Here is a 14,080-nt window from a genome sequence, read left to right as displayed (position 1 = left end):
CGTACTATGTGCCCCGCCCATTGCCACTTCAGCTTCGCAACTCGTCTCGCATTGCGTCTTACAATCATTAATTGTGTGTGTGTGTGTGTGTGTGTGTGTGTGTGTGTGTTTTTTTTTTTGTGTGTGTGTGTGTAATTCAATAAATATAGACATGTCTCACACTACAAACTTTCAACACTCTACACTCTTTATCCAAAGTATTTAACCTGCACCATATTGGTATTATAATGGGTGGATTCATGCCATTTCTATTGCTTTGTTAATTTTCTGGCTACCCGCACACCACCACCGCGCTGTCTCACAAAACAAATGAATCGGAATTAAACTGCCCGCAATCTCATTTAAGAGATTGGTTCAAAAGCTGAGCCCACGGGCCACGGAGACGACATGCAGCCCCTATAATGTAACTAAACCCTTGGTTTAGTGACGATAGCGGACGATTGCGACTTAGTAGTAGTTCGCATTTAGTTTATATTTTTTTATTGTTTAGTCACATAATCACAGAGTAAAGAATGATCCAGATTGAATCTTTACAAGCAGCGGAGTGAAGCCAGTGAAACCCATTGGGGGAAAAACCCCCCCCCCCCCAACGCCACGCGTTTCTTTGACATCCGCTTATACAAACTTTTTTCATAACTTGTATTTCAAAATTTCACACTAAGTAACAACAAATAATAATAACCAATAAAAGGTACTCCATCTTATTTCTTTAGTTTTTGTAAACAGCCATTTTTGTTGAATAACATTGAAAGTTACTGATGCGACGCTGCGTGTCGTACTGATTCGAGAATGTATTAGTTTTTTGTATTTGGAGCGGCTACGACACCTTCGTGTTCCTGTGCGCTCTATCTGTTTAATCTGTGTGTATAATTTAAACATGAGGTTTTCTTAATTGGTCCAGGTTTAGCTGGTGGGAGACTTCGGCCGTGGCTAGTTAACACCCTACCAGCAAAGACATACCGCTAAGCGATTTAGCGTTCCGGTAGGATGTCGTGTAGAAACCGAAATGGGTGTGGATTATGATCTTACGCGCAATAAGTTAGCCCATCTTAGATTGCATCACTTTTTTTGATGAGATTGCAGTCAAGGGATAACTTATATAGAATAAAAAAAATAACCGGTGATATACCTAAGTGTCCAATCGTCCGATCATTTTCTATAAAAATATATAGTTTTTCGGTGACCACAGATTTAACATCAATATCTATCGCTTACAACCAACACAACGAATAACGAATAGCTCTATCAGTTTCTAAATATATCACATCCATAACTCACATCGTCACAAAATATATGTATACCAACCAACCAACCACCACATCGCGTGTCGTATTGAATGTCGAAGTCCTATCAATCAAAGCCCTCGAAAAATCGCGGCACTCTTTTTACTGTTATGCTTATGGAAGAAGCTAGTCGCACGTAAACCGTACGAACTTTATATAATTATTCATACGGATACAATATTTGAGAATTATTTTATGATTTTTTTTTTCATTTCTGTAACTGTTTTCGTACGATTTAAGCGTAAATAGTCACTCCCAATGCTTATTTTATCGCCAAGTAGCTGCATCGCTAATTTTCTGTAATATGCTGAAATATGGATATGACGTGACTAGAAGAGCAGCAAGTACTACATTAGAACGGGCTTAGAATTCTGCTCTAATAGAATCCTACGAAGGCATCAGGAAGAACAACATGAGCGATGAAGATTTTTTTTTTAATCTATACAAGTTAGCCCTTGACTACAATCTCGCCTGATGGTAAGTGAAGATGCAATCTAAGATGGAAGCGGGCTAACTTGTTAGGACGAGGATAAAAATCCACACCCCTTTTGGTTTCTACACGACATCGTAACGGAACGCTAACCTCCCACCGAAACTGAGTGCTGACCTAGTGACTTACAGCCGGGTCATACAGTCATGGGATTTGCTCTGAATTTTTCTCTCTATCACACGATGGATCCGGTAGACGCGCAATTTCATTCACAGAATGCTAGGATATCTATACTAATATTATAAAGCTGAAGAGTTTGTTTGTTTGTTTGATTGATTGAACGCGCTAATCTCAGGAACTACTGGTCCGATTTGAAAAATTCTTTCAGTGTTAGATAGCACATTTATCGAGGAAGGCTATAGGCTATATTTTATCCCCGTATTCCTACGGGTACGGGAACCACGCGGGTGAAACCGCGCGGTGTCAGCTAATGTAATAATATAAGAAATCCTCAGCATTGTCTGACAAACTATTATAATCTAAAGATGGTTTAGTAAGAACAGGTTCTTGGACTATTAGTTAAACAAAGATTTTAAAACAAGCATTCATGAGTTTGCGAAATAGTTACAAAAGAATATTTTGAATAAAATTCGCAACCACCTCGTTATTTCTCCTGTTCCAATGTTTTAATAAAAGTGCAAATAAGATTTCGCTTGAAGAAAGCGGTAATTATACTGTGCAGTTTTTTAACTATAAATCATACAGTTCAATGACCTTGACAGAGCCGTAACTTGGAAACTTGAAAAAATATTCATGGGTTGAATGCTGCCAAAAAATAAATTCCTTTGCACCGCCTTTTACAGTGATGTCACTTTATTTTTCGTATTCTTCTCCGTAAGCCTTTATCATTTGATATCGCTGAGGTAATAGAATAGCTTAAGACAAAGTCACTTAGCTAACCAATTGCACAAATTCCTAAAAAGAAATCTATACTAATATTATAAAGCTGAAGAGTTTGTTTGTTTGTTTGTTTGATTGAACGCGCTAATCTCAGAAACTACTGGTCCGATTTGAAAAATTCTTTCAGTGTTAGATGGCCCATTTATCGAGGAAGGCTATAGGCTATATATTATCCCCGTATTCCTACGGGAACGAGAACCACGCGGGTGAAACCGCGCGGCGTCAGCTAGTTTTACATAAACCTACATGACGAATTTAGAAGTAGAGCACTTAATTAGCTTAAATGCAGGGAAAAGGACAGAAAATGTTTTTTCCCGATTAGGGCATAGCTAAATAACTAATAAAAAGGTTTCTTATAAAAAAACATTCAGAGAGCACATAAACGCTATCATCATTACAACCACACGCTCCAGCCCTGCGTTACAAGGGAAAAAACAATAAAGTGGAAAAGGAGGATTTTTGTGAAATTTTCTCATATTTAACGGACGTAGCAGAGGAGGGTAGGTTGCATAATCTGTCGTCGCGGATGATGGATGGCGGCCTGCTCGTTACATGATACGGTGAAAACGTTTGGTATACCCTCACAATATGTTGTGGGATTATACTACCATTCTCTAATCTCTCCTCCCATTTCAGGAAAATTTTAATATACGTGTGTATTATTAATAGATGGAAAATTCTTATTCGATATGGCAATTTTCACATTGTTACAGTTAAAAAAATCTTACAAACTATCAAATTGACAGAGTTACTTGTACTTCGTAGCTACCTGTTCCTAACTACTTACGATGTAAAGCTTTTGTAAAGCCCTTTAAACGACTTCAAGTCTCAATCTTTATACCTAATAGCCGATTCGGTGAATTAGCTAATTGTACTTTGTAGATCATCTAATAAACCCCCCATACATACTCCTAATTTTAGAATTCAAAGTACTTATTATAATAATAATTTAAATTCATAATCCTACTTTTCTTACTAATAATATAAACGCGAAAGTTTGTATGGATATTTGTTACTCTTTAACGGCGCAACTACTTAACTTAGATTAGATTTTACTCTGGATTTAAACATAGGCTTTTCATCCCAGAAAAATCCATGGTTCCCGAGAGATTTATCTAAAACTAAATTTAATGCGGACGAAGTCGCGGGCGTCCGCTAGTTATTATGATAGTTTGATATTATGATATTTTGAATTATAAATTTCAAAATAAACTCCTAATTATCAAAATTGAAATTAAACACGGATGAATATTACATAAATTAATTAAATGCACATGTATTTTTCCCGCATCTGAAAGCCCAGTTTGGTCGAAGTCCATCCACTAGGCGTACTGACTGTATCAAAAAGCCGCTGAGTTCAGGTGAATCAGGTCCATAGCGTTCAGAAGTCCTTACAAGAAGTATAAATTCAGCATTCGAGTCTCATCATCATTAACAATCCACATTCGGCTCACTGTTTAGTTGACTCTCCTCTCAGAAGAAGAGAGGTTAGGCCTTAGTCCACCACGCTGGCCCAATGAGGACTGGCTGACTTCACACACGTAGAAAATTAAGAAAATTCTCAGGTATGCAGGTTTCCCTTAAGTTTTTCTGATAACTATTAAGATTATTTCGTATTTTTTTAATTAAACGGCGAGTGAAACTGTACATTGCAGTTAGTTTAATAGAACGAATTAAATCATCCTCAATTTAAAACTTCAGCAAAAAACTAAATAGGTCTTCCATCGTTTCAATGAAAAGGACGTCTAATTAAAAACTATTTTCAGCTCGTTCAAAGTAAAACGCCCCAGTTTCCAGCACTCGTTTTAGCGACAAAGGGTTTGTGTCAGCCTGTCAGGCTACTCGTTAAGCCTCGTCCCACAAACAGCCGAAGGAAGCTCTTCAAGCTATCGACCGGCCGCAGACGAATGTGTGTCAGCTTGTCATGGATGTCTTGAGAAAATGTGTCATGATTCTAGAGCCTTTTTAACTAACAATAAGTAAGAAGGTACGGCTTCGTTGATCCAGTAGTTACCTATGTGGCTACGTATTGGGTTATATGCAAATATAACTAGGGTAGTGGCACCAAAAGTTGAACGGATCCCAATAGATGAACAATAAAAACATTGACAATTACTCGTATGAGTCGCACTCACGCAATTTCGTAAATTAGATCTAATAGATGAACGGCGTTCAACTGCTGGAGAAACGGCGTATTTTTATATTTCTTATACCGCTCAAATTAATTAAAATACATTTATTATTTACCATATACCATATATTTTGAACAGATGATTATAGTGTTTTTCTTTGTATTTTTTTACGTTTTATTTTAGTATGAAAACTTACGTTGTTCAACTTTTGGATTAAATACCGAAATCTGAACTGAGGAATCTCCACAGATTTCATTCGTTCAACTAATGGTACTTAAGGTTTTTGTTTAAGCCCAGTACGGTAGGGTGGTTACCACACTACCGGCAATGACGTACCGCCAAGCGATTTAGCGTTCCGGTACGATGTCCTGTAGAAACCGAAAGGAGTGTGGATTTTCATCCATTTCCGAACAAGTTAGCCCGCTTCCATCTTAGATTGCATCACTTACCATCAAATAAGATTATAGTCGAGGGCTAACATGTAAAAAAATAGTGTATGTTAATGTATAGAACTGAACTTTTAACTTTTTCCAGTGGTTCTCAATCCATCATCTGCATTAACACTTTAGTGGGCGACGCGCGCGAGCTGTGGGACAAGTTATAATAAATCTCATACACTTTTATAGATGGCTGGGCAAATTGATTAAAGCAAGGATGATGGATGACCGCACCTGCTGCGCCCGCGATCCATCACGCGGTTGGTACACCGCGTTTCTTCAAACATCATTAACAACTGGGAATATATCTAGTTTTAGAATTATGAATTAACTAGCTGACGCCGCGCGGTTTCACCCGCGTGGTTTCCGTTCCCGTAGGAATACAGGGATAATATATAGCCTATAAGCTTCCTCGATAAATGGGCTATCTAACACTAAAAGAATTTTTCAAATCGGACCAGTAGTTCCTGAGATTAGGGCGTTCAACCAAACATACAAACTAACTCTTCAGCTTTATAATATTAGTATAGATAATAACTAGATGCGTCCCTGAACTTTTATATGTATCTATCATTATATGTATTCTTTCACGGAGGAATATCGGGATAACAAGTAGCCTTGTGTGTTCCAGAACTCAAACACAAAAGCCTTAAAAATTCCACGATAAAAACGGCCGGACACATCACGTGGTCGTGGTTCAATTCCCGCCTTGTCTTACTGCTAACACAGTTTTTTTCCGATTGGAGGGGTGGAAAATAAAAAAGACCATAATCTACCTCTGTACTTTATCTGAATCCGTTTAGCCGTTCTTATCTGGCAGGGGTATGCAATATTTTGAAAAAACTTTCTAATTAGCACTAGAATTGTTAGTATCTAAAAAAACACGATCTACAAACGAACAAAGCATGAAATTAATGTGACAAAAAATTATGTGCTGTTACGTAATTATAATAATGTTTTAAGACACAGTAACCGACGTCCCGTGGTTTTACCCGCTAAGTTTTCGTTCCCTCAGGCATATGGGAATAAAATATAGCCTAAGACACTCAGAAATGGTGAGCTTATTAAAATAAAAATAATGAGAGAAAAACGTGGCTTTCTATTAGTAAAAGAATTTTCAATACGCTTCAGTAGATCCAGAGATTACCCCTACGACATCAAAACTTTACCTCTCTTTAATAATAGTAGGATAAGTATATTTCAATAATATTAGAAATATGATATTAGTGTAAGTGCGTTTAAAAAATTAAATGTAATACAATCTTTTAAAATTATAACACAAGTGCAAAATGTGGTATCGCTGAGTATTTTCTTTTATGTTCATCCATTTTCAGCCCACATTTGTTCGGCTTTAGTGGTGACACTTCATTTTCTTTTCACGGAGCCCTTTAGTAAGCATCCCTTCAAGTTTGCATAATAAATGTTCCCTCGCGGCCCTTTGTGCCCCTGAATATTCGCATTAGGGATAGGGTTATTGGAAAGCTTTACATACAAATTCGACGTTTTCAAAAGTTTCATTTTGAAAATTTTGTCGTAAAGTATTGTATGAATAACCATAAATGTTAGATAGATATTTAGGCTATGGTTTTTATGTTCTTTTTATTTTTATTTTGCTAATTTTTACAAAGGTGTTCACTTGAGTTGGTAGTTAAGGCGTGAAAGTGTAACAATAGTTATTTATGTCACTGGCATGTAATGAATTGTAGCACGAGTGATTTTTGTGCAATAATTTGAAGCCGAATTGCGACAGTACGAGTGTTACAATGGCTAATTACGTGCAGTGGCATACAATAGTTTTTCTACAACCATAATAAAATAATTAACAAAACTTGGTCAATAATGGAGGTATAATTGACGTTGGGCATGGCCTTCTCGATTTTGTCTCTTATAAGGAAGTCTGAATTTTTGTAGCCAATGCCATGGAACTAATAAAAAAAAAAAAATAAGTAGCCGCTCCGCTCCCGCTCTTACCTTATATGTAACTCATTATTTATTTAAGCAGCTACGTTAGGCATTAGGTAACTATGGAATTAGGAACGTCGTGGCTTTGGGAGGTAGCAGTGCAATTTTATTTCTATTTTCCTCGGCGTAATGAGTCACCAATTACTTAGTTCATCAACAATCTATCGAAACAAACAACGATCAAGTTTGCGCGGTCGAACTCTCTCAAAAAGTGTGTTCCTATTGTTATCGCCGCGTTGCAACGACTTGCGGTACAGACGGCTTCAGTGTGCTCGTGGCGTTCGAACCGTTCACATCTCTTGATGTGTAATTCTTTATGGGTTACTTGGAATAGGCGGGGAGAGTGACTTGAGTGGAAAAGGGGAGTGTTTGTTAACAGTCATAGGATCCTTTAACCCTACACACAACGTTCACAAGTGCGTGACTTCACTCAAGGTCATTCTCTGCCATTCTAGGATCTTATCCAAAATAAGACCCTAGAATGGCAATAATGACCTTGAGTGAAGTTACGCACTTGTGAACGTTGTGTTTAGGGTTAAAGGATTACAGTTTGATAAGTTGTTAATTAAGTTGTCCTGACAAATTTTGTGAATCATAACCTTTGTTCGACATTCGTTTCTTATTTTTGTAATCCTTTCTGAGTCTGCTAAAAATATACGTAGGTACCTTTAAGAGTAAAAATTCCATATACTTAATAATATCATTATGTGGGTGTAACATATTAAATTTCACACTACAGTTGTTCCAAAATGGCGCACAACAGCTAAACTTACCTTCTTTGTGGAACCACGGCCATTTCCTATTCTCGACCTCATTAACCTAAATACATAGTACATACAGCCACATTAAACTTTCGCCGTCACGACAAACTTGAGATGGAATTTTCAGCAAGGTTATAATTTTTCATGAAGTGCGCTATGTTTATAACTTTGCAAGTAATTAAGTTGTTGCAAACTTTGTACTTAATGACGCGTTACACTTTTACTAACTTTTTTAGCGTTTTAGAGTAATTTCTAGGGTTGAGAGCCTGTGAACTCAGACTAATTACATGAGGACCTGTCTCGCTAGACGTTACTTTTCTGTCAAAGTATATAATCAACAATCTAATGCGACCTTAAAAACTGTCTCTATAGAATCGATGTTTCATTGTTGTTCGTCGGTTAAAGAGCTCTGTATAATACCTTTTTTGGTGTAAAAAACCACAGAGTAACCAGAGTGCGTGCAATGTTACAAACTGCGTGCTGAAGCTGGTGAAACTTAGGTGAAACTCATAGAAGAATCTGTGTAAAAAACGGTCAACTTCTACTCGCACTTTATAGTAGGTATATGATATGTACCCAATGTGAGCTCGTTTTCCTCGAAAAATGAATGACACAATTTTGTTCGTAAATTAGGATGCGATACTTGTCCTGAGCCGTGATAGCGCAGTGGATATGACCTCTACCTCCGATGCTGGAGGCTGTGGGTTCGAATCCGGTCTGGGCATGCACCTCCAACTTTCAGTTGTGTGCATTTTAAGAAATTAAATATCACGTGTCTCAACCAATGAAGAAAACATCGTGAGGAAACCTGCATACCAGATAATTTTCTTAATTCTCTGCGTATGTGTAGTCTACCAATCCGCATTGGGCCAGCGTGGTGGACTATTGGCCTAACCCCTCTCATTCTGAGAGGAGACTCGAGCTCAGCAGTGAGCCGAATATGAGTTGATAATGATGACTTATCCTTATATATGTAGTCTGAGCCTGTGAAGGATAAATCTTCTTTATTTTATACTAGCAGATGGTCTGCAGATTCACCCGCTGTGTTACCGTTCGCATGGAAATACGGGGATAAAATATAACACTCGCATATAACGTCGCTTTCTATAGGTTAAAGAATTTTAAAAATCGATTCAGCAGATCCAACAAGTATTATAAAAATTATAAGCAAACAAGCAGTGCGTTCAGTTCTAGTTTCAATGATAAAAATCGATAAAAAAATCATTTTAAGAAATTTTACTTAAAAAAATCGTTTTTTACCTAAATTCGAGTTTCGAGGTGAGCGAGGTATCGAGATGCGAGTATAGACAAAAAAAAAGGATAATAAAAGAAAAATCATTTCCATATTCACTCGTATATTGACAGTTCTTTATATTATTTACACATTTACAATTTTTTATAATAATTGCCTCAAATAAATTATTTACAAAATTTTAATAATCATATAAAAGTACCTACGCTAAGGGTCAATTCACACTAAATGCACGACTTACGAGTAAATCCATAACAAATATTAATATTAGATAGATATATAAAATGCATTCATTGAGAATGCAGACTGGTAAATATGGCGAACATTTAAAGTTATAATGAAAAGATAATCTTACACTGTTCATTATTAATTATTTTTCTGAATTGATTGAAGATTATAATTTATAAACAATATTCACAATTTAGAACAACAAATTTACTATGGTAATTTCAATGAATATCTAAAATATTTATTAATAAAACTTTACATTTGAACACTGTCAAATCAAGATCATAAAGATGCCGGGTTTGGAGTGAAAAGAGTGCTAAAGGCCGGTACACATCGGGCGAGACGTAGAACAATTGTAGAACCTCTCATGTATATTAACCTCGTGTGTTTTCCAGTGTCTGGATGTATTTGTACATTATATGAATATATTCAGTTATCTTAGTAAATAGATTAACTTAGTACAGAATATAACACAAGCTATACGATTACTTTGGGCCTAGGTAGTGATGTGTCTATTGTAGTACATTTATTTAAAGCAGTTGCCCAAAAAGTTTTAAAGGCACATAGCAAATAAAATAATTGAGATACTAACGTCGCAAATTAAATTTACAGTTAGCAAACAGATTTGACTGACAACTATTTTGACTTGCAGAATACAATCTTACCTTCATAGCCGGCTCAATTACCTAATTGTAGGAGAATAATATTTGGAAAACTATATCTGATATTTTTAGGCACAGAGGGCTAAATAAATAATTATTCTTCCATTAGATAATTTACTTCTACTTTAATAATTTTTGAATCACAAATAATAACTGTTATGAATTGTGATTCACACTATAGTTATGAGTACTATTTGATTTTAATATAGCAATGTCAATAATAGTTTAAAAACAAACAATACGCTGGTCTTCGCCAGATATGTAGTGGCCCTAACAATATTTTATTGGTCTCGGAGCATCTCTAAACGTTAATAAAAACTCTACACATTGATTCGCCTTTATCTATTCAATACCATTTGGCACAATTAAGAATATTAAATCAAAAATATTCGTATCCAATATGAAACCTGTGGACAAAAGCCCTTAATTACAATCGTAATATCAAGTTTAAAATTAACAATTCAAATTGATCAATCCAGTCTTTCATATTTATTACATGTCAATACTTCAAAAGAACAATTTTACTAAGCTTTCAGATGACGACGTTTGAACAACGCGCTGCAATCTGAATTTGTAACATACAAAAGCAAACGAATAGGTCTTTCATTTATATGTTTTAGTTTCAATGATAGATATTAAAATCCCTCTTGAGTTACGTTATACATATATTATTCAGTAGTTAGATGTTATTTATTAAATGCTAATTTATTACAAACCAATTACTAAGTTATATATTAGAAAACAAGAAAATATTGTAATACGAGAGAGTATACTTTAGTAGCTTTTTGAATATGAATATGTCAAAATCGCACATCATTACAGTTGCGTCTAACGCGCTGAAAAACGTCGCCATCTGTTGAGGCCTTTATAAACATCTAAACGTTTCATAAAATCTGAGGCACATTTAATATACGTATTATACGGTTCATTTAATCTATCAATATTTACATATACTCTTTTATCACTAATATGGCAGTACTGAGGTTTCAAATAATTACATTATTACCTAATACTCGACGCACAACTTTGTGTCTATTTTTGGTGATAATGCTCTATTTACACTAAGCGATTAAACGCTTTCACACAAACGCGAGTATTTACAGGAGTCGATCAATGACCTATAGAGTTCGACGAAGAGTCGTTTACCTGCGTACCAAAAATTCCGAACGAGGTTTATGTGACCGGTAGAAGCTTCGACAAGATTTTGTATTAAATTTATTCAAAATTAAGAATTTTTGATACAAAGATATAAGAATGAGCTCCTCATAAACCAATATAAATTTATTCTCGACTCTATTCACGATAATAAAATGTATGTTCAATATTTATAAATACTACTCGATTGTTCAGTTGAACGAATCCTGTAAATCCCTCGGTATTTAAAACAATAAATGATTTAATTTGGCACTGGAATTGCCGAATGTAAACGGACCATAAGAATTTAATTCAATTCAATCAATGCTATTCTGTAGGTGCTTGCTTCAACGTTGTCACAACGATGAAACATTACCACGTACACAATAGGTGCCATATTTAAAGACGATAATTTCCAAATAAATCAAAAATGTGATTCAATTAATAGCAAATTGTATCGACTGATCTTTCGATAAGACATTTTGATTTATATATATATATAGGGAACATTATTAATTATTGTGAATCTCAGAGAATAGCATAGTAATATATCTAAAGGTATTTCGTACAAAGTGTAATGAATACAAAGTGTGCTAAATCCCAAACACTATGCAATGTTTCCGTTTTCCAAAGTTCTAACGAACATTGAAAGAGATCGTAAAATAGATTTATTTTTCCGCGGCAAAAAACATTGCATATTGTGAAAGCTTTAGTGTAGTTACCAACAGTTTTAGTTTTTGCGGGACAAGTCCTTTTGTCATTGTGTCAAGATTGCCTAGGGGATAGTCATGGAGACATTTCTACTACAAATTAGGTATTTTACTGGGACGTCCAATTTGTCTACACTTGACAATGCATTTCGAGATAGATTGCATAGTCAAATGTGTGGAATCAAATTCAGCAATTAGCAGAGGATTACTTCATATAAATATTAAATAATCCTATACTAAGATTACCTTAGGACTTTTCAGTTTCAGTATATTGCAAAAACTGTAAAACTGCTGAGTGTTATTTACCTCTACACTTACCAATAGACAATCATTTAAAAAGCAAAACAACGTTTAGTGTTAGGACTTTTACAGCAATCAGTTATATAATGTCGGCTTTGTCCTGCTCTCTACAAACAAGATGGTCATCCTACACAAAAGATATATTCAGAATTTGTGGAATCTCGAAACAAAATAGATACAAAATATGCGTCGACCAAGTTAATATAAAACATCTATAATTTACAATTCAATAAACACTTTTATTAAAATCAGTCTCTTTATATAGCCGCCTCATTATAATACTCGTCATTTAACCGTTCACCGTGTATTCTCGTCACTGACTTGTCACTAATGGAAGACACACCGAACTACATATTTGCGCAAATATTTGCTCCAATATTTGTTCAGCTACGATTTTCTAACGGTTAGATGGGCATCGTTATAAACAGTCGATCTATATGTAAACTATTTATATTGCTTTGCGACTTCGATATTATTCAAATGATTTTAGATGGTAGTAGTTTAAGTTAAAAAAAATATTTTGATCTTTAACACCTCAAATCTTTGTACTTAGCATAATCAGATGCAGGCAAAAGAAAAATCTACATACTAGTAGATTTGCGGTTGAATAAGTGCTTCTATATCTTTTTCTATATCGTATCTACCTGTAGTATGCCAGTTTCTTCATGTAAAGCTAAAGTAACAGTAAAAGTAGTAAGTAGTAAAGAAGACTTTATTTTTCAGTGAATAAGACCGTCACATTTGATTTATGACGTCACTTTGACTGTTACTTGCGATGAAGAAATTGGCCGTATGTCAAAAATGATTTTGATCTACTTAGCATAATCAGATGCAGTCAAAAGATCTACATACTAGTAGATAAAGCCTAGTTCACATTTTACTAAATGTGAACTAGCTTAGTTAGAAAATCTTTTACGTGCATTGAGTTTGTACAAATATATTTGCGCAAATTTGCGGTTGCATCAGTGACTCGTATGTCTTTTTCTATATCGTATCTACCGTATGTCCGAACGTCCCTTAACACTTTCGCTGCTTTAGATTTTTCTGTATTTTCCTCTGGTGTGGTACGAGGTCAATCGACCTCGTAACTCTTGAACACGCTAGACGTACAAGGTCAATTGACCTCGTAGTGCAGCGAAAGTGTTAATATTGTTGTTTTATCAAATATTGTCCGTTTTTGATATACAACAAATTATGCAAATAATCGATATTTTACAGAACACCTGTAAGGTAACTTTGCGCACGTCATAAGGCCTCTGGAAAGTTCACTGAAGTTCACTTTTTTTCACTATTTCACTAATAATTTATACATTTATTGTCGTTTTTGGATTGTCTTTCGTTTAGGAATGTCTTAGACGAACCGCGTCAGTTGCGTGTGGAAGTCCCTGAGGAAGATCTGTAGTTGAGGCAACGTTGGTCGGTCGTCGGGCGACATGGCCCAACAGTAAGCCATCACTGCGAACCTACGGACAATACAAAACACTTTTATAAAGCGCCTTAAAAACACATACTTAACAACTCATATTCGGCTCATTGCTGAGCACGAGTCTCTTCTCAGAATAATAGGGGTTAGCCTATAGTTTGGAAACTTCGTTCGAAACACACCCGATGGCCCGCGCGAGCCGGGGCGCGTGTAGCGATGAATGAAAAACCCATGACTGATGCACCTCACTTCCCCGCACGCACGATTTCACACCCGCGCAGTCTTTTCCCCCGTCGCCCGCATATCATGGGAGTGTCATCTATACTGGAACTTGCCAGACTATAACAGTCCACAACGCTGGCCCAATGCGTATTGGCAGATTTCACACACGTAGAAAATTCAGAAA

General features: G+C 35.7%; 1 protein-coding gene across 1 annotated transcript in view; it reads right to left on the bottom strand.

The window, feature by feature from the left end:
* Nucleotides 1-9,303: 9,303 nt before the first annotated feature.
* Nucleotides 9,304-14,080, bottom strand: part of LOC112050197 (tyrosine-protein kinase Drl) — a 57,370-nt gene continuing 52,593 nt past the window's right edge. Inside the window, exon 6 of the mRNA XM_024088390.2 lies at nt 9,304-13,714. Within this exon, the coding sequence (XP_023944158.1) occupies nt 13,603-13,714 (112 nt within the window). The 3' untranslated portion in view covers nt 9,304-13,602. The remainder of the gene's footprint in view (nt 13,715-14,080) is intronic.

The sequence above is a fragment of the Bicyclus anynana genome, chromosome 1, assembly GCF_947172395.1.
Source record: "Bicyclus anynana chromosome 1, ilBicAnyn1.1, whole genome shotgun sequence".
Taxonomy (NCBI): domain Eukaryota; kingdom Metazoa; phylum Arthropoda; class Insecta; order Lepidoptera; family Nymphalidae; genus Bicyclus; species Bicyclus anynana.
This window is presented reverse-complemented; position numbering and strand designations above follow the sequence as displayed.